Here is a 19,670-nt window from a genome sequence, read left to right as displayed (position 1 = left end):
AGTTGCTTTGCTATTTCCAAACTTTGTTTCAGTGTGACATCTTTGTAGTATACTTGTCTTCTGTTGTTTTGTCTCCGTAAAAGTTGGTGTTTCTCAGCATAATTTTTTGTAAATCAGTGGGTACTTAATGTCCTTATACATTATTTAAATTGTATTTCATTTCACTTTTGTAGCTCATCTTGGTGACTTTGAGCCAGAGCTTCATGAAGCATCAACTGATTACATCACAGAATTCAAGTTTATTCCTAATCAGGTAAAGAAGGCAATACAAACTTAGGGTGCTTAAAAAAATAAAGTTTCTCGTATTTAAAAAGTATAAGATTCCTTCTTAGGGCCATGTAACAGAGCTATGCATTTTCCTCTTCTTTTAATGAGGGGTCCTCACCAGTAGCCACAAAAAAAAAAGAAAACCAGATAAAAAATAACATTATACTAACAAGTGAAGTGAATATCCTGATGAAATACATACTGTTAAATCACTCTTCTGTTTTAGACAAAAGAGTTGGAGAAAGAAATAAAGAAGAAGCACAAGGCTCTCATGTAAGTTTGTACCAAGAGTAGTTAACGTAATTCATTGTGTAGCCTGCAGTGGAGGCATCTTACTGGGGCAAGTTAACATTACTAGCTCACAATCAGTTATCTGACCGGCTAGGGTTAGGGTGGGTAGTGTAGGAAGGGGGGTAGTGTAATTTCTTTTGCCCTACCCCCTCCCCTCTCATTCCTTTTGGCCACTGCTTACCCCCTTGGTACAAATTGCCTTTCCTCCCCAACCTTACACTGCTGTAAAAATCAAAGATGGCAGTTCTAATTTTCAGGAAGTAAATACTGAACACTCACTCGGTAGATTATGCCAGGCCCTGCTCTGCAGGTTATTCATTGTCCTTTCAGCACTTCATTTTGAAAAATGATAATGCAATGTTTTGAAATTCTCCTTTGAATGACCTAAGTGTGAAATCTGCTTTTGTTTGATAATTTTTACCAGTGGCTTGAATCCAGCAGAATGTGAAGTGAATTTCCTCAAGATTGTGAAGAACATGGATTTCTATGGAGTCGATATCCATACTGTTGTGGTGAGAAATGTGCTCTTTATTGACTTGTTATCCAGTGATATGATAAGAGTCTTCAAATTTGATATTCTTTGCTATCAAAAGTTTGAATTTTTCTTAAGTGTTTGTCCTATCATTTTGTTTTTGTATTTTACCATCCATTGTCAGAAAGTCTTTTTTTCGTTTTTTACACTCTTACTGTCGATACTTTCTCATTAGGGTGTTCTTTCTTTCTGTCCTCAGAAAATTAAATATTATTGAATTAAAGGTTTCCAGTTTTCAAATTATTAGGGGGAAAACAAAATGGAGTGCCAGCTGGGTTTGACACCTCGTGGTATTTTGTCCATCAAGGACAAAGAGAAGAGGACAATTTTTGCTTGGTAAGCATCAAGATAAATAGTTTATTAACTTCATATGATTACCGTGTGATGTTTCAAGATTGTGGAATGTTAAGTTAACTTGATTGCCTCGCTTTACCTTAACTTTTCAGGCAGAAAATCTCCAAAATCTCATTCAAGAAAAACAGATTTCACCTGGAGTATCAAGGGGTAAAAGTCCTCTAGTGATTGCTGACATTGATTCCAAATACACAACTCAACCAAGATTTGCTAAAGCTTTTCAAATTAAAAACCAACCAAGTACTTTTCTATCGCTGACTTTCTGCGTATTACGGACCTATTTTTACTTCAGGCTCAGCGGCATGCAGAAAGTTACACGTACACGTGCACCAGTTCCCTCGCTGCCAAGCATCTATGGAAAAGTGCTATTGAGCATCACACATTCTTCAGGTAATTTGGATATTCTACTCTGAATTGTTTTGGTTTGTTTGATTGATTCTTTGCACGTGTCAACTTTTTTTGCTATGCTGAGTTAATTCTAATTATCTTTGACACAGACTCGTAAAACCAACTACAAAACCAAAGAGAACGTCCAGCTTCCTACGCTTTGGATCACGTTACAGATACAGGTTTGTATTGAATTGCACGAAGCTTCTCTTTTTTTATTTTTCCTTTAAACTAAACTGAGAGCGATGCAGCACTGCACATGAATCATGAACCTAGAACACAAGGGGGGGGCAGGGGTCAGGAGAATAGAAGAAGAAAATGAATTTGAATATATGAAAATCATTTATGTGTACTGCGGTTTCATGAAATGTATGAAAGTGATCCTCGTCGTAATGAACGCTACCAATGTAGTAGTGGAAATAAACCAGTTGGCATGTTAGCTGAGTTTGTAGAGCACTGCACCGGTATCGCAGAGGTCATGGGTTCAAATCCCGTACGTGCCTGAATTTTGTTTTTTTTTGTCAGGCCTTATTGCCACTACTATGTAAGTAGGGTTCATTACTGCGAGGATCGCTTTCATACATTTTAAGAAGAAGAAAAGATAATATTTTTTCACTTGGTACCACTTCCCCTCCCTCGTCGCTTTTTCACGCGCGCCCGCCGCCAAAGCAGATAGAAATACTCATTGAAGCGAAAAGTTGCACTGCTCATGACTGTCTTTACTGCTCGTCGTTATTATAACTAACTACATCGATAACAACAACAATGCTTTAATTAAGCACACTACACTGACCGAGATGTACAAGGCTTGTTAGACATGCGTGTGAAAATAGACTGAAAAAGAAATAACAATAAGTATGACAACGAAGAACTAAGATTATCGTGTAAATTCTACCACATACTACTATATATATATAGGTATATACTACTATATACCTTAGAAGAAAAGGATGAGAAAACGGTGTTTCTGAAAGTTCTTTTTTATGAATTTGTGTTGTGGTACAGCGGGAGAACAGAGCATCAGGCTCAAAAAGATGCAAGAGTGAGCGCCAGGAAGTCACTCAAGATTCAAAGGTAATTCGAACTACCGTAGGAACTATGTTACCTCGAAAACCGTAATTTGAGGGGAATATAAAAAAAAGAGTGAATATTCATCTAAACTTGGACTAAGATGCTCGATTAAATCAACAAGTGTTTTTATTAGGGTTGTGTTACATCCCATTCACACCAAAGATAGTATCGAATTAAATTTTGCGTATTGAAAATACAAGTTACTTACCAACTGAACCATGTGAAAAATTCAGTTTTTTCAGTTTTCTGTTTCTGCTTTTCATTCAGTTTAACACAGTGTAATTGACAATGGTTAACTGGTGTGAATGGGTCGTTAGTTGTAGATATTAACAGCAGAAAAAAGGGGATAAATTCCTCAATAAACGGTGGTGCTACGTCGGTAGGGGCTATGAGAAGATCATTTGGTTTTGTCAACCGAGTTGATATCGTAAAGAACTCTTAAAAATTGCGCGTGTTACCAAGCAACCTCGAACCTTGAGGTTTGAATTTTAGTACTCGTTTAATCTGTTAAATGTTTTCCGTTCAACATCAAGGCTCCAACGCCTTCTTGCCTTTATTAAGATCTAACATTACTTCCATTGTTACATCTGAGCAGGAGATTTTCTCATTAACCAGTCAGGTTGCCTAGCAACACAACACGTGTAAGTCACGGGGCGCCTCTATTTTGTTCGTTCATTATTAGTGGGTAAAGTTTCCAGGCATTGCTTGAAGCGGCTTACTACGGAAGGTGTGAAAAGCCTGCTTGAGAAGTATTCCGCTGTAGAACTGTTTTAACAGGTGGATTACACCAAGTGTTTTCAAGCCAGTGGATTACACCAAGTGTTTTCAAGCCAGTGTTTTCAAGTGTTTAAATCAGTTTTATTTTCATGAATGTTTCTTTCAGGGCAACAAGCGAACGATTTTCAAGGAGACCTACTGTTGGTAAGTTGCCAGTTGTCTTTCAGGACGGCTTCTGTTGTGGTCTACATATCATTTGCCATTTAAAATATGTTTGTGCGGTGTTTATAGTGATCCCTCAATCAACCAAATGCCTAACTTGGCTTCAAATTCTATGTTTTGTCATCGTAAGGCGACTGATTATTAAGACAGAGAATGAACGAATGACTCTGCAAACTTTGCTCCTGTAAGCGTTATGACTGTTCAATCGAACACTTTTTGTTGTGTTCTCACCATTATTAAAATGCGATGTTAACATCTAATCTTTATATTGCGTATATTGGCAACAAGTTCAAGTTTTTAACGAATGTCCTTCGAAAGTGTACATCTGCAAAAATTAATTTGTGCATCGATTGGTCTTACTTCTTCACTTATCTTAATACCAAAAACTCCATGTAGCATTTTTCCATGTGTTGTAATGTTTATTAAATCCCATGACAAGGATATCTCCGACTTTTAATCATCGATTTTCGTGGGCCAGACCCCGTAAATTTCCCTGATGGCTGATATACCAATGTTTTATTTGCTGACTTATAACAATGTATTGGTCGCTGTCAGCTTCACATTTACTCTTTGCATATGTCCCACACTCAATACCACCACAGACAATTTTAGTCGCAAGCAAACGTCTTTTCGGTATCTGTGGTATATATTTCCATTTAAACTTTAGGCGCTTGTTAAATAGCTGTTACAATATCGTTATAAGATTTCTACTTAATTACTTTCCAGTCAACTTTCATTAAATTTTTTGCATCTTCGTTTTAAAAGCTTTCGCACGTCGTTGACAAAAATTATCGTGGACTCTACTTGAATTGACGGTTCAATCAACCTCTTGTTTCTTTTAAAGAGACACTAATTCAACTAAAACTTGGTTCACTTCTGACAAGTCTTCGTTTATTGTTGATTTGCTGATGAGAACTGAGTTTGTTTTGAATTCTTAAAAAATCTGTTCCCTTCTTCTGACTTAACGAGTTCTTGACATTTATCGTAGCGATATTGACGGGATGCACCAGTATAAAACTGAGTAGAAATCAAGAAAGCAAAAATACATAGCAAAACATCCTTTGTCGAAATCCTGTTCCACATCTTGCGTGATTGAAGGTAGAGGTATATAACGTTCACTTCCAGCGCGCCTGCTCAGCTGCGAAAAAAAAAATATTAAGCCGAGTTTGAATTTGTGGAGAAATCTTTTGTTTTTCCCACTGACGTGTGATCGTGTTTTTTGGTGGTTTTTGATAATCAAGAAAGTTTAAATTGAACCAAGTTTGTTTTTCTTTGACAGGTTTTATTCGTGTGGGTTCCCGAGTCTGGGGCAAGGCGCTAAATGGTGATTTTTACAAAGGGGTGGTGACTGGTCTGGGAGAAATGCTGCATATCAAGTTTGACAATGGAGACACTATTGCGCATGACAGAACTGATCCTGAGTGTGTTGTATTTGATCAAGTTCCTGAGATTAGTGACTTAGAAATTGGTAAGAACAACTTCAACAACACGCTATTCATTTTACTGATTGAATTATGCAAAATCAAAGGGTAATCCACTTACACGGTCCCACTGAACATTTTCTTCATTTCGTCCAGGGAGTCGCGTGATTGCTCATTGGCCGGGTCTGCCCGCCAAGCTGTCTGGGAAGGTGATTGGTATAGAGCATGGCAAGTACTATGTGGAGTATGATGATGGAGATAAACATCACAACACTATAGACCAGCTAAGGATACTCAAACCACCGTTGTATTTCGGTGAGGCTTTAGAAAATTTTACAGTGTGCCTGTTACTAATTGTGTTCGAGGTCCGTCCTTTAAAATACGAAACGAACGTTTTCTTCTTCAATTTGAAACCGCGCGGGCCTCAAATCGAATAGGACAAACCGAGCATCGGTAACTTAAAGTACGCACCAACAAGACGTGGTTATTTAGTTACTGAAATGATTTCTAGTCAGGTAGATAACGGTTTCAAATGACTAATACAAGTCGAAATTAAAACGAGTCAAGTAGAAATCGTTGATCAGTTATGGGCATCTTTCAATGTAATTTAAAGAAACACGAACATTTTTAATTTTCATTCGCCCTCTAAAGAATAATTGGCGTTTAAAAACGAGAGATTTTGTTGAAAAAGAAAAAAAACAGTTTTCAATTTATGCGGGCCAATCACAGCGCGCGTAGCCTCTGTGAGACATTTTAAAAACCTGAAAATGTTCATTCCTTGCTAAAAGGAACGGATTAAGGGAGCTGATCTAGTGATTGTGGGCCCTGAAAGTTACTGAGCCTTTGTGTATTTCTTCTTGGCGAAAAGAATCGCAATTTTATTATATCGCGCTGAAATTTACTGATTGTCACAAGATTATATTAGGACGATACAGAGGAAAAATTAAAGACTGATCAATTATTTATTATATTATTTTCCCGCACTGAAAAGGGTTTTTGCAGCTATGTTAAACGAAAATTTATACTTGGGTGCATGCAATCCAAATCGAAATAAACACGTAACGTGTTTTTTCCAGCAGTAATTCTCCCCAATAAGCCATTGGTCGTAACACAGTGGGGAACATTTCAGCAATTCTAATTTGAAACTGTGCCGATGTCTGTGGTTGTTTTATGATTTTTGTTTTTTTTTTCGCTTGTCAAAGATAACTTATAAGCTTTAAGGCTTTGAAATGTAGTTTTTTAAATTTTTTTTTCCTGTCCGGATTTGGTTAAGTAAAAGCGACAGCTATAAAAGTAAGCTTCACCGGTTGTCTAGTATCATAGTTTTGAACCAAAATTGGTTTTATCCGCTCAACAGAGATGTGTAAATAGTTCCAACAAAACACTCTGCTCACGGTAACTACGCCTTAAATGTGGCTTCGTTCCAAATAAAAGAGTTACTAGTAATTTGAGTATTTCAAGAATGTTCGTAGGCGGTTTCAGTTATTCATGTTTTGCCTCAGGGGTCGCATCATCTCGAACGGAACTTTTGATAATTTTAGTTACTGAAACTCCTTAAGTGGAAAGGATTGAGTGCTTGAGTGCTGTGCAAAGGATAACTTGGTTGTGATTTGAGGAAAATTATAGTCTGTATAAAGCGAGCCGTTATAATTGCGTTTTTATCTCATTTTACTTTTAGTTTGTTAAATATAATTAAATCATGGAAAGTTCTTGAACGCAACCAACGTTGTTTACGTTACGTTCTGTTTTCGATTCAATTCGGCAAAGTAAAAGTAGGAAAAGTTCACGGCATTTTATTTACGCAGAAGAACTCGTTACTTCAAGACACGACTTGATCAGTTATATTACAAGAAGAACTCTCCTTGTTGGCGAGTGACAACGGAAACAATATTAGGCAGCCTCCAACTTTTTATTGATAACATGAAATTCTCCTCGTCTAAGAAACTTCATTTTCAACGCGCTCTCCGATATGTCGTGAAAGGTTAGTTGATTAAAATGTTTTGTTCTTTCAAGTGACACTTCTCCTTCGCTTTCCTGACGATCCCTGTAGTATATGCACCTTATGTTAACAATTTAAACGGTGTCTTTATTCAATAGGTTATTTTTGTATGTTACAATTCATTGAAGTCCTGCGATAAACAAGCATCCTGCCGAAAAGCCAGAGAGTAGGAATACGCTCCTAGTCGCTTCATACAACAGAAACTGGAACAAACTCCGAAAATTTAAGCCTGTTGGCCCCAAAGGCTCGGAGGAGATCGGGGAAAGCTAGGCGACGAAATAATGGAACTCCCTACGAAATAGTTTTAATTTCACATTTTACTCCAACTCTCGCAGAAAACTCATTTTCGACTTTATTAATTAACTGAGTTACGAAGCCATTTCCCATTTCTTGGTTCGATTTCTTTGTGCAGCTCTGATTTTACAACTCATATTGTGAAGACTTTATTTTATTATTACCGATAAAATTTTAACATTAATTTTTTGAATACCTTCCCTTTTTTTGTTTTGGGTTAGTTTGTGTAAGATATAGACCACTTTCATAAATGGCTGCGGGATTAATATTCTTGTTTAAATTTAAATTAGCCTTGCTGACCTCGTTCTCTAATACAAAACTCAAAAGAATACATTATCTCAAGCGAGGCCAGAAGGGCTAATCTAAATTTCAACGAAAGAATATTAATCCGGCAGCCATTTGTGAAAGTGGTCTATTGTATGTGCCAAGGGAGACGATCAGTGATAATTATTTGTTTTCTTCTCTCACCAGGACCCGGAGCTAAAACTCGGCGAGGCGTAAGAAAAGCAGAATCCATGAAGGTAACAAGTCTGACAGGACGAGCTGTGATTACCACTGAACTGCCTCCACGCTCCAACTCTAATGGTTTTGTGAAACCCGAAGAACATCTCTCATCTGCAGTTGTGGATGGTGCCGTGTCTTTACCATCCTCGTCAGAAGCTACGAAATTCGACGATAAATCTTCGGAATTATTCGGGGCTTCAATTGTTTCCGGAGGCCTTCCCGACGATAGACCGAAGAATATCCACGCGCGATCTGCTTCGCTTCCTGCCAATGTTCGACTTCCACGTTCGGCTTCCACTAATCACGATAGCACCTCGTCATCTTCTACTTCGCCCAGCATGGATAAGAAAGCCACACGGAACAAGTCATTTGCAGGAACAACCAAAGCCTCTTACGCCAAGAAAGCTCCACTGGAGATTTTCTCATTGCCTGAAACAGATGTTGACTCTGGTATCTCGGTAGCTTGTGAGAGACCAACGTCGGGTCGGCAATCCAAACGAAACCTTCGAATATTGGATCTAATGAAAAACAGTAAAGAAGAAGAAAAGAAATCGGGAAAATCCAAAAGCGACAAAACGCGTAGCCAATCAAAGAGTGACAGCAAATCCGGGAAACTGAAGTCCACGAATTCCACGCCAGCTCGTCTAGACATACGAGTTCCACCGAATGCACCTTACGTGCCGAATTACTTAGAGACAGACCTTGATTCTGGGAAGCACAATAATTATCTCGTGGACGATCAGCGAAGCTTTCGTGTATTTATCCCAAACGATAGAAACAAGCGAGATCACAAAAAGCGCTTCACTACAATCGATGGGATTTCTGCTTCAGACGAAAGACTGCTGCGAGGAAAAGGCGCCTCACCTATGAAAAGGTCTAAACTCATAATGTTCTTTTGATTTCTTTTTTTGTTGTTTTCCGTGTGTGTGTGTGGGTGCGTGTGCGTGCGTGCTGCTTTTAATTTTGTTGATTCCTGCTACTTGACCCAGTTTCCCGGCCAAACTGGACCGCGATCAAAAAGTGCCAGGGAAGTGAGAAATTAAAGAGATGTAGTAATCTCTGGCCTGGTAGGTTTTCGCTCGCTCTTGTTTTCTTGAAGCTTTTGGGATTTATTTTAATTTTGCTGATTTGCGTTCTTTAATTTTCTCACAGTTGTTCTTTATTATTTTGATCAATATCTTCACGAGGTCCGCTACTCCAATTTCGTGCGCTCCGTTCCGAGTCACTGAATGTCCCTCAGATCCTAAATTACCTCAACCACCTTTAGTGCTTTTTATATTTATCACCTTCCATATCTGGTTTCCTCGTTATACTTATAATCGTCTTTTCAACAACACCAATATATAAACTTATTCTTGCACAAGATGTCCTTAAATTCGAAATCCTCATCTTAACCGTTTACTTTGTGTTTCAGGAGACGAAATTCACTTCCGGAGCTGCGCACAATTTTTAATCAAAAACCGGAAGAGAACAATCCCCAAGGGTATGTGATAAGTTGTTTGGACTCTTCAGTTTGATTTGTTTGTCGTAAAATTTGTTCTTGCTATTTTCTTATTTGTTTCTTTGCCAGCAACGAGAATAAACAGACCAAGAGAAATCGAACACATTCCCTAAACGATCTCGCCAAAATGTAAGTGCTGTTTGTTTGTTTACTCTTCCTTATTTTTGTCGTCGTTAAGGACGCTGTGACTAAGTGGTTAACTGATCGTGTCAATGTGTTGTATTCCTTGGCAAAACATTTTTCTTCTGCCAATGCCTCTCTATACTCAGGAGTAGAAATGGATACATGTTTTAGGGTTAATGTAACCGAAACTAGGGATAACTACCGTCATTTCTTGGCCACTCTTCCTCTAAAACTTTTAAAACTTTTTTCATTATCAGATCACCAACCAACAGAAAGGCTACACCACTACATATTGACAACTTGTCCAGTGCAACAGACAATCGGGTAAGTGAACAACATTCGTCACCTTCCAGAAGCCGAAAACTCGTCCGTTTTCTTGAGCAAATCATAGTGTGGCCCACGAGGAATTCACGCGTATGTGATTGAGTGCGCATCGCGTAGAGAAGCCCGTGAGAGGAACCATTTTTCTTCGTTTTTCAGTCGAGCGGAGGCAAGTGCGAGGGGTAATACACGCGCGACGCGAGGTTTTCCTCGCGCTTTTCCCCCTCGTGTCCGGTCCTTCGCGCACGCCCCGGGCTTACGCCGCCCGCCTGAAAAACACGCAGAGCAATGACGTTTGCTCCGCAGCTTAGCTTTATAGAAATAATTACAAGCAGTATGTTGTTGACTTTGTCGTTATTTTCGTTACAGTGTGACTCGCCGTTGTTTTCACCGGGCATGGAGCAGAGTGCCTCAAGCAACAAACTGTTACTTGTCACTGATTTGTAACGAGACTGATGTGTGATCAGATGCAGTTATATTCCTCCCGCATGAGGCTTCCACAAGGCGGCGCGTAGATCATCGATTCGTGTCCTGATAGCCATGCCACAAACCTTAGCAATCGAAAATCAAGCTGAAAAAGACACTTTTTTTTAATAGAAACTCAGCTTTTTATGTACAGCGATCAGTTAGCATCAATTTGGCCAAATTTAAAAATTTTGAAAGACATTTACAATTACCGCTTGCGATCACTTGATTGAATCGTTATTTCTAATGTAGTTAGGAGGAGTGTTTTATTGATAGTATTTACTTGATTTTACGGTTATTTTTCTAGAAATCTGTGTTGATCAATTTTTGGTTATAGTGGTATCTTCATTGATGAACTTTGAAGAAAACTGTTCGTACAGTAGGTTGGCAATTAGCTTTCCGTAGGAATTGTTAATTGTAAATGATAATAACAATATATTATCGGGAATATGTTAGTTTGCTTACATACAACACGGTTTTGTTTTCATTTTAAACAGCTGTAAAACTAAATTGAGTAATGACTGAGTTACACAACTACTTTTCTGGAAGCCAATAAGGGGACGAAGTTGTATTACGCTGCACTGGTTGATCATAGCGATCGCTCCAATTGGTCGATAAGATTGTTAGCCTTTTCCTTGCTGGCGCTTCTCGCGGGACTGGGGCGTGGAAACCGCTGACACCTCAGACTAAGTGTGCAAGTAGTTAAGAAGTTTCGAACCATTATTGGCCAAATTCCTAGGAGTCATTGACATTATGACTGGTTTTATTTATCTGATAAGAATGCGGTTTAAAACGAAACGAAAGGCTGACAAGTTTCAAATCGTAATGAACTTGTCTACTTTCACAAATATGGCCGGGAAACAGTGAAATTATTTACTGAACGAGTATTAAAAGCAGCTAGTTCGTCTCGAAAAAATGTTGCTACTTTGCTGCTTTAGAAATAGGTAATTCCACTGCTTAAAAATATTTTTACATCTGTCCGACAATATTTTTTAAACGGACAGCCAATAATTAAAGTAATTTAAGAAGAGAGGCCATGATTGTAATGGTAACTTAAAAATAAAAGCTCTGTAAACTGGATCGTAGGTGCAGTGTCATCTCAGTTTTATTACCGTAAACCCCCCCCCCCCAGGGCTTTTTAATTTCAGGTTCTTTTGAGGGGGGGGGGGTGGCTTATTAAAAGATTTACGGTAATCTGTGTCAAGAACAAACCAACTGTCCTTCAATGAGAAACGTGAAGTTACAACAGTTATTCGTCCAATTATTCCTTTGTCAGGGTACTTCAGCTTCATTTTAAAATTCAAATATATTTTCAAGGCCCTCTATTTTGGTGCCTTATTGCCATGCTTTTTTTACGAACATAGGATATTTTGAAATGAAACTCGTTCTAATTCTCAGACGATAAGCCCCTGACCCTCTAAGAACCAGGCATACTACAAACGCGGCGCTAAGGCTGGTTGTTTGAATTAAAATAAGATAATTCTTAACAAAAACTGCCATGGAATGTCAATTCGCCCAGTCTTCTCAAGATGTAGTAGTTCTTCCTCGTTCTGATTACCGCAATCCCGCTACGCGCATCTAGAAGGTCAATTCTCACCAGCTGACACCGTTATTCTCATTTTAAAACATTTAATTTTCAAACGTTTGTCAACTGAAACATTCCTTACCGAAAGGGAAAACACTGCGCTACACAATTTCTTGCTCGTTACTTAGGATTCTGGATAAAAAGCTACTCAAAGGAAAGAGAAAAGACATCTGACTTAATTCAAACGCGATTTTCAGGCCCGCGGTTGTGCGCTGACTACGGGTTTATATCTTGTTCTCCTATCAAAATAAAATAAAAAAAAAGAAAATCAAGTATGCGATCTTTATCTACTTTTTTTTTGATGGCCTGCTTTAATTTGATGGCCTGCTCCCAGTTGGCTTGTTAGCTCAATTGGTAGAGCGCTGCACTAGTATCGCAGAGGTCAGTGGTTCGAGTCCCGTACAGGCCTGAAATTTTTTTCAGGTCTGATTTTCACTATTGCTCAAATAGTGCTTTACTGCGAAGGATCGTTCTCATATACGTCTCATAACCGCAGTTCACACATATGTTTCATATGTTTGTTGTTGTTTGATTTATCTACTTTACCAGACAACGTGTATATTATTTTCCTTTTAGCTAAATTCCATCCCTCTGTGCTCTAAATTATAGTTACTGAAAAAATGTAGTGGGATGAAGCATAGGCCATAAACGATGAGACAAAATGTCACAGAAGATTTTTTTCCTTCTGCAACTCTTCTAAAAAATCTTTTTAGAAATTGCCCTGTACATTGACAGAGATTTATCTATTTGTGTCAAACAATGCAGGTTATCCCCCTCAATATTATTAAACAATTCAGTTGCATTGTTCATAGTTTGTACTCATCCATCAGATACAAACAGTAGCCCTTTGTACAAGAATTCACCCCGTCACGCTTTACCACTCTGGATAAAACTTCCCTTGAAAACTTAAGTCAGCCTTCAAGAAAAGTTGAAATCTTTTGCGAGACCCAAAGTGACCTGAATCAAATATCTCATAGTGAGCAAAAACGTTTCAGTTGGATACATATTCTCCCAAACAAAAGAATTAGGAATGTATAATAAATACTAGTAGAGGATTGAGGTTTAAAGGTTGTGATTTAAGCACAAACTTACTGGTGTATCAAATCAATTTGCTTCTGGTCCACATTTCAAAGTTCTGCCCATTGCAAAGTACTTTTGCCTTCTGCATTCTCAAGGTATCATTTTAAAAAATTCTCATCAGTTACAATTTTGAGCCTAATAATATTACAGCAGTTACTAGAAGTCTAAGGAGTTAATTCAATGTCATACTAAGACAAAATAAAACTACACCTATCAATTATTTCAAAAAGCACCTAAATCATATTTACAGGAGTTTGATAGCTGACTGAATTAAGTCCTATTTGATTTAAGCTGCTGTAAGCAAATACCTTTTGATACTGCAAAGTGTAATTAACAAACAGACAATGATGGCTCACATTCAAAGAGTTTGGACACAAGCCTGGAAATTTGAGTTGAGTATTTTGCTGATTGCTATTGGTAAACTCCCTTCTTACAATAAATAAAAAAAAAGATTTACTTAATTTCTCTGAATCATTTTGTGTGGCCTATCTTCAATAATGTCTATCAGAAATACTCTCTTTTCATGCAATATATATGTTTTTATGTGATGGAACTTTGTACAAAGAGCTCTTCAAATAGGAGTTTGTCATTTCACTTTTTAATTATTTTTTCCAGGGATTTTACCAGAAAGCTTCAACTTCATATGATCAAACCGATTTTCCTGGCTAGCAATGGAATAAATCAAACATGGCCCATGGTGAAAACACTTGCTACGCCCCCAACGGATAGCCTTCTCACAGGAAGAAGACAAAATTGACCCAGTCATAGTGCATAAATATTTGGTAGAACTAACAAGGTATCACTCCCACAAGGAAAAGAAACAATACAGTGACTAATGTACACAGAGAAATAAATGAGAGCTTTGTTACTGTACAGTCATTTCAGTAAAAAATTTAACTGCTTTTTATATAAAATAAATTGGATTATTTGCATTAAATATAGAATACAAGTCTACTTCCTAATATGATTGGTGATCCATTCAAGCCCCTGGTACAATCTGTAAAAAAGGAAAAAAAAACATAAGTCATTGATAGCTTATGTTTGTTTAATACACACTTGCCTACACATCCTGTTATAGACAAATTTATGACTCATTCACGACATAAACATCACAAACGACTGAAAAAGAACGACCTAACTTTACCAACAGATCGAAACAGACCAATCACAACTGACTTGTGTCACTTGAGTCTTACAGCCAATAACATCACGGCAAAACCAACCGATCATTTTACATGAACTGGAATAAGAACATTCTACTGACAAAAGTCATTCACTTGACTCTGATGATGACTTCTGCACAGATTGTCGAAATGTCAGTCGTTACCACCGACAACAGTCCTTCTCAGGACTAAACTCACCCGGGCGATCAGACTACACCTTTGCACAAATTTAGCTCTAAGGATCCTAATTGACTCCTGCATATCATTCTATAGACAAATTACCAAAAGGCAGATGAGATATTTGTGCTCAATCTTTCTTTACAACAGTAATAGCACAAATTATACCCAGAACTGGACAACTTACTTCAGCTCACACTGACACCAAGTATAATGCAGTACAAACTATACTAAACAATTAGTTACCAGCTTACTCACCCTTCCCCAGTAAGGGCACAACATGCCTAAATAGAGAAAAAAATAGATATTACTCGTCAACAGAATTCATCTATGACATTCCTTTCAGCTTAGTACACACTTACTCATCAAAATCGACTGTCATGCATGGGCAAAATGGAGATGAAACATTTTTATTTCAATCATTCAGATGCCACAAGTTTGTTTCCAACCTGTCTAGAAAGTAATATTTTCACCTCACAGTGAAATAGGAAGACCTTCCTTTCTTTGCTTAAACATAATTATATCTACAGGTCAATGAACACCAAATGAATGTGCAACAAAGAAAGTAACCAGGCTGGTCATTGAAAAATGACTGAGCACCAGTTTATCAAAAACACTGTGAAATCTGGCAAAACCATGATTAAAATTCTGGTCAACAGTCAATTTTCTATTGCATCAGCAACCAGCTGTTATAAGAGTTTTAACATGCTTTGTCATCAGATATCTACTGATACTCCTAGAGCAACATACAAAATTTGTTGGTTCTTTAGTTTTCTTTTAGAATTAAAATGTAGAAAAGTGTCAGTGACTATTTACCTGTATATGCCATCCATGGTCCTTAATTGAAGTAAGATTTAATTGTTCTGATATTTCTGCAACACTCATAGATCCCTGAGAGAGAATAACTCCGAGTTTAGTATTTATGCAGGACCCCATGAGCTGCATAGCTTTTATTACTATCGTGCTAAAATGAAGGTTGTCTGTCTGTCTGAGCCAGAAAGCAGTTACATTTGTATCCAAAGTAAATAATAGTTAATCATAAAGATCTCTAATTTGTTATGATGTAGTTTTTATTCATACATTCTTATTATTCTAGTTTGCAGGTGACACAAGTCATGTCATTACAAATATGCCAAAATGTGCTTGGATAGTAACATTTTAAAATAAACTTAAAATCAAGCAGCTGCTTAAACAGAGAACAAACCTTTATGTCTTGTTTGTTGGCAAATATAAGAACTCCAGCTTGTCTCAAATCCTACAGCAACAGACAACAAGAGCAAAAGAAATTAAGGTAAAAATGTGTACTATAAGAACTGGAGAATGTTACAGCTCACAACCAGACAGCTTTGTTTCCCTCAGTTCACTAAAGAAGTCCTACCAAGTCTGAATGAAATGATAATAAGCATGGAAAGATAACACTTTTTAATTTATAACCTTGTGATCAGTTCCTGCATTCTGCTTGTAGGAAGGGGATTAACTTCTACATCAGCATCAACATAACAAATGATAATAACCATAACATCCAGATCCAGTTGTGGATTGTTTGTCCCCTAAGTAACAGGTGAGCTCAGTGGGGAACTGATCACCCCTCCCCCCCTGTTTATACTTACCATGCTGAGACAGAAGCAGATTCTGCCCAAAAAAGAATTTGGGAAGGGGGAGGGAAAACAAAGGTTATGGTAAACGCTTGAGAAAAATCAAGTTCCTTAGAGCAATTCACCTCAAATGGCCCCCATCCCCTCCCCCCCTCCCCCCACTATCTGATCTTTCACTGTCAGGTATCAGTCTACTGGCACTAAGGTGAAGACAAGACTCACAAATGTCACTTGGGCATCTTGAAATAAACTGAAGTAGGTTTATTGACCACCTATTCATAAAAATAAACATTTTTTCAAGACTTCAGCCAGGGTAAACCTTGGCAAGGGTGATTCAACACCTATGTTCACTTAAAATCACTATCTGAGACTCCATTTATTTTGCTTTTACTAATTTAACAAACGCTGCATTCTGACTGGCTAATTTTTCCAAATTGACAACTTCCCATTTCATAGAATTCTCACCATGCATTCAGAGTGATGGTGGCTCTTTCACATTCCTGAACAATCTTACCTCATGATTTAACATGTTGTACAGTTCTGCTTTTGATACAGCAAGTCTTTCCCTATCAGTGCTATCTACAACTAAAATTAAAAACTGAAAGAGAAACAACTTGATTAAGAATAGCTATTTTCTTATCAAAAAGATGATAAAAAATCCCTAATCATTAATCATCACAGGACTTCAAAGAGGTTATGAGAACTTTGCAAATTACTATCTGTACTTGTGAAAACTATTTCAGAATCACCAAAGTTAAATAGCCTTGTATACCTCTGTATTCGTGTAATATGTGTTCCATGCTGATCTTAGTGATTCTTGGCCTCCTATGTCCCACATCAAAAAATGAATATTTTTCCATACAACCTAAAATTGAAAGAAAAGAACACACAATCATGCACCATTCCCAAGATCTGAATGTGAATTCTCCTCTCTATCTAATACACAGTACCATGAAAATTAATTACAAGAATTTGATGTTGGATCAAGATATCAATTTCTACTTAACAAGTTTAAGTATTCTCATTTCTTGTTTGCTGGATATAATAAGGAGAAGATACCTGTTCATCACCTCTGGGATTAAGGGTTAAAAGGTGCCAAAGATAAATATTTTGAAATTTACAGTACTTGATAAAAACCTGTGCACAATTCAAAACAAATTGAAAATTTTGTCACACAGCTTGAAAGAACTATCTGGCCACTTATAAGCTTGCCAAAAGGAAGCAGCTGACTATAAATACATGAGTGTCACAAGATTTTCAATATATTCTACTCCTCAAAATATTTAGTTTTGTAGGCTTACCTCTTCTACATTACTGCCTATTGTTGGTGATGTATGAACTACTTCACTCATTAAACTGTAAGACAATTTTGAAAAGGATAAACATTGAGATAGTTCCAAAACATGACTTCAGTGTAAACAAATTACTACAAGCTAAATTTTGATACTTACAATTGATACAAAATTGTTGTTTTTCCTGCATTATCCAAGCCCACAATAATCACCTTGTGTTCTGTAAATAAATTTTTTTTATTGCATCACAATTTATTCTACAATTCAATATAGTCACACCACTCTCCACATTACCATTCCTACTTAATTCTTAGTTCTGTAAGTCTATTATAATGTATTGTATGATAATAATTAATTATACTTAGTATTGTAATTGTAATTCCCCTTAGTATAATTTGTATGTCCATATGTAATTTAATGCATCAATCCACTGCTTGCCTCGAATAGCTGTAGCTAACTGCAAGCAATGGTACATCATATTTTGTACTTTGTCAATTTTTCTTAATAATCAACTCCTAAACTCCTGTTACAAAATTTGTATCCCCTGAAACAGAAAGATGACGTTCTTGTTCTCATTCAAGTCAGATTTTATATCTGGCAAAAATGAACCAAGCCCCCAATTCAAAAAAAATTTATAGCAACAGTGATTTGCTCCTATGATTGATGGGGCTACTTATTCAGAAGATTAGCCCACCAGGGATCAGCGTTATCAGTCAAAATTTGTGTTTCTGTGTAGTCGGATCCCTTGATTCGCTATCTCAGTGCTTTATCTTCATGTTTGCATTTTTACGACCGTTGATGACCAGCTTCGAATAAGTCAGGTTTTATTTGTACGATGTAACCACGGATGTAACGAGCCGTGTCTCACTCTAGTACAAATAAAACCTGACAACGTTGATCCCTGGTGGGCTAATCTTCAGAATAAGTAGCCCCTTCAACCATATGAGCGAATCAAACAGTTTTCAGTCTTAACTGTCCACTATTAACTGATTATGTTTCATCAAAGACATTCAAGTTTAATTTCTATGATGTGAGAATCTAGTTCAAGTTAAGTATGATCTGAAAGTAGCTGATCATTACTCAATAAGTTGTTAAAAAATTGTGCTCATTTTCAAAATTTAGATGCAAAAAGTTACATGATAAATTTATTTAGTTTTTGTCAACAGAAAACTGGAATCAAAAGAATGCAAGAATGAGGGTAATATTTTTTCATTACGTCACTTCAACAGAATTGACTCACTTTACTAACCACTCCACAATATTTCCTTATTGATTCAAATGTTTATTTAGGCAAATTGTACATTTGGGGAAACCCTACACAACAGAAACTATTATATTCACCGGCTAATTGCCATTAGCTTACCACAGATTTGAGTACAACAATATTTATATATACTCAAAGGAATTCCAGGCCTGATGTTGTTCATGGGTTCCACTCTTCCAAAATATCGCTTTACCCAGTTTTATATTACCGTTTTATGGAGACAACATACCGTATATGTGGAAATGTTTCTTCAAAAAATCTAGCTACTTTGTTGTAAGATAGATGCGAGTCCTTGAATATCGCATTGAATAAATCGGTAGTATCCTTTCTCGAAAACAATGAAACGTACTTAGGTTCATAAGAATACGTCACTACTTCTTCTTCGCCGGAAAAGAGTACAATAACAACAAAAATCGAATCGTTCCTCGAAGAGTTTCAATTCGCCCTCGCACCCTCGTCACAAATATTATCACATTCATGCACAACGTACATGCAGACACAGGCTCCTACGGGGTTAATTTGTTTCCAGAAGAAAACGCCATAAAGAACGATCTTCCTTAATTTAAAGATCAAAGTAAATCCAAAATGGAATAGAACCTGTAGGGTTAAGTAAAAGGCAAAGATACATGTAATAAGATTTTGTCTCTGATATTTCTACAGGCAAGGGCACGCTAACCGTACGCTTTACACCTACCTTCATTACTGAACCAACTAAACAATTTGGCGAACAAAAGTCCCATCTCATGCCCATGAAAGTAACGTTATTATAAAGGAATCGGGACAAAATCCAGGATTTAGGCAAAAGATCTCTTCAGCCGATGTTTGTACTACCTTGACTTCCGAAATCGACACTTCTCTGAGTCGGGCCAAATCACGCATGCTCTAAGCCTCGCATGGATGTGATGTGACGTAACTGAACGAGTAAGAGAAGTTTCCGGAAGTTCGTAACTCCGGAAGTGGAAATCGATGTAGCTATTTTTAAATTTTTGATTAGTGTGAACTAAAACTACCAAACACGTTCGTATTTTGAACGAGTTATAGTTCC

At 37.2% G+C, this 19,670-nt stretch overlaps 2 protein-coding genes across 3 annotated transcripts in view; one reads left to right on the top strand and one right to left on the bottom strand.

Annotated features, from left to right (window-relative positions):
• LOC111327381 (uncharacterized) overlaps positions 1 to 11,549 on the top strand; it is an 18,273-nt gene extending 6,724 nt beyond the window's left edge. Inside the window, exons 7-22 of the mRNA XM_022931542.2 lie at positions 174 to 253; positions 494 to 540; positions 983 to 1,070; positions 1,338 to 1,426; positions 1,537 to 1,594; positions 1,737 to 1,834; positions 1,942 to 2,013; positions 2,837 to 2,905; positions 3,786 to 3,823; positions 5,121 to 5,309; positions 5,419 to 5,577; positions 8,027 to 8,933; positions 9,474 to 9,542; positions 9,630 to 9,689; positions 9,941 to 10,007; positions 10,374 to 11,549. Of these exons, the coding sequence (XP_022787277.1) occupies positions 174 to 253; positions 494 to 540; positions 983 to 1,070; positions 1,338 to 1,426; positions 1,537 to 1,594; positions 1,737 to 1,834; positions 1,942 to 2,013; positions 2,837 to 2,905; positions 3,786 to 3,823; positions 5,121 to 5,309; positions 5,419 to 5,577; positions 8,027 to 8,933; positions 9,474 to 9,542; positions 9,630 to 9,689; positions 9,941 to 10,007; positions 10,374 to 10,451 (2,168 nt within the window). The 3' untranslated portion in view covers positions 10,452 to 11,549. The remainder of the gene's footprint in view (positions 1 to 173; positions 254 to 493; positions 541 to 982; positions 1,071 to 1,337; positions 1,427 to 1,536; positions 1,595 to 1,736; positions 1,835 to 1,941; positions 2,014 to 2,836; positions 2,906 to 3,785; positions 3,824 to 5,120; positions 5,310 to 5,418; positions 5,578 to 8,026; positions 8,934 to 9,473; positions 9,543 to 9,629; positions 9,690 to 9,940; positions 10,008 to 10,373) is intronic.
• A 529-nt stretch (positions 11,550 to 12,078) lies between these two features.
• On the bottom strand, positions 12,079 to 19,497 carry LOC111327382 (ADP-ribosylation factor-like protein 5B). Of its 2 annotated transcripts, XR_002694528.2 has the most exons (10): positions 19,320 to 19,497; positions 17,521 to 17,581; positions 17,371 to 17,425; positions 16,842 to 16,934; positions 16,584 to 16,667; positions 15,679 to 15,729; positions 15,291 to 15,365; positions 14,733 to 14,758; positions 13,147 to 14,131; positions 12,079 to 12,293 (listed from the first exon to the last, which is right to left on the bottom strand). XR_002694528.2 is itself a non-coding variant. In XM_022931543.2 (9 exons), the coding sequence occupies exons 1-9, from the start codon at positions 19,363 to 19,365 to the stop codon at positions 14,086 to 14,088; spliced, it is 537 nt and encodes a 178-aa protein (XP_022787278.1). In that variant the 5' UTR covers positions 19,366 to 19,497; the 3' UTR covers positions 12,079 to 14,085. The 2 variants fall into 2 exon arrangements, 1 of the variants encoding a protein (XP_022787278.1); XM_022931543.2 differs by having other exon boundaries at positions 12,079 to 14,131.
• Between the last annotated feature and the right edge of the window lie 173 nt (positions 19,498 to 19,670).

This window comes from Stylophora pistillata, chromosome 12 (assembly GCF_964205215.1).
Source record: "Stylophora pistillata chromosome 12, jaStyPist1.2, whole genome shotgun sequence".
NCBI classification, from domain to species: Eukaryota; Metazoa; Cnidaria; class Anthozoa; order Scleractinia; family Pocilloporidae; genus Stylophora; species Stylophora pistillata.
This window is presented reverse-complemented; position numbering and strand designations above follow the sequence as displayed.

What these genes read in the sequence shown, in the direction of transcription:
- LOC111327382 (XM_022931543.2), bottom strand. Translation starts at nt 19,365, where the DNA reads ATGGGACTTTTGTTCGCCAAATTGTTTAGTTGGTTCAGTAATGAAG. An exon ending in CATATTACACGAATACAGAG is followed by an intron (nt 16,668 to 16,841) that starts GTATACAAGGCT and finishes TTTCTCTTTCAG; the next exon opens with TTTTTAATTTTAGTTGTAGA. An exon ending in ACAACATGTTAAATCATGAG is followed by an intron (nt 15,730 to 16,583) that starts GTAAGATTGTTC and finishes CTGTTGCTGTAG; the next exon opens with GATTTGAGACAAGCTGGAGT.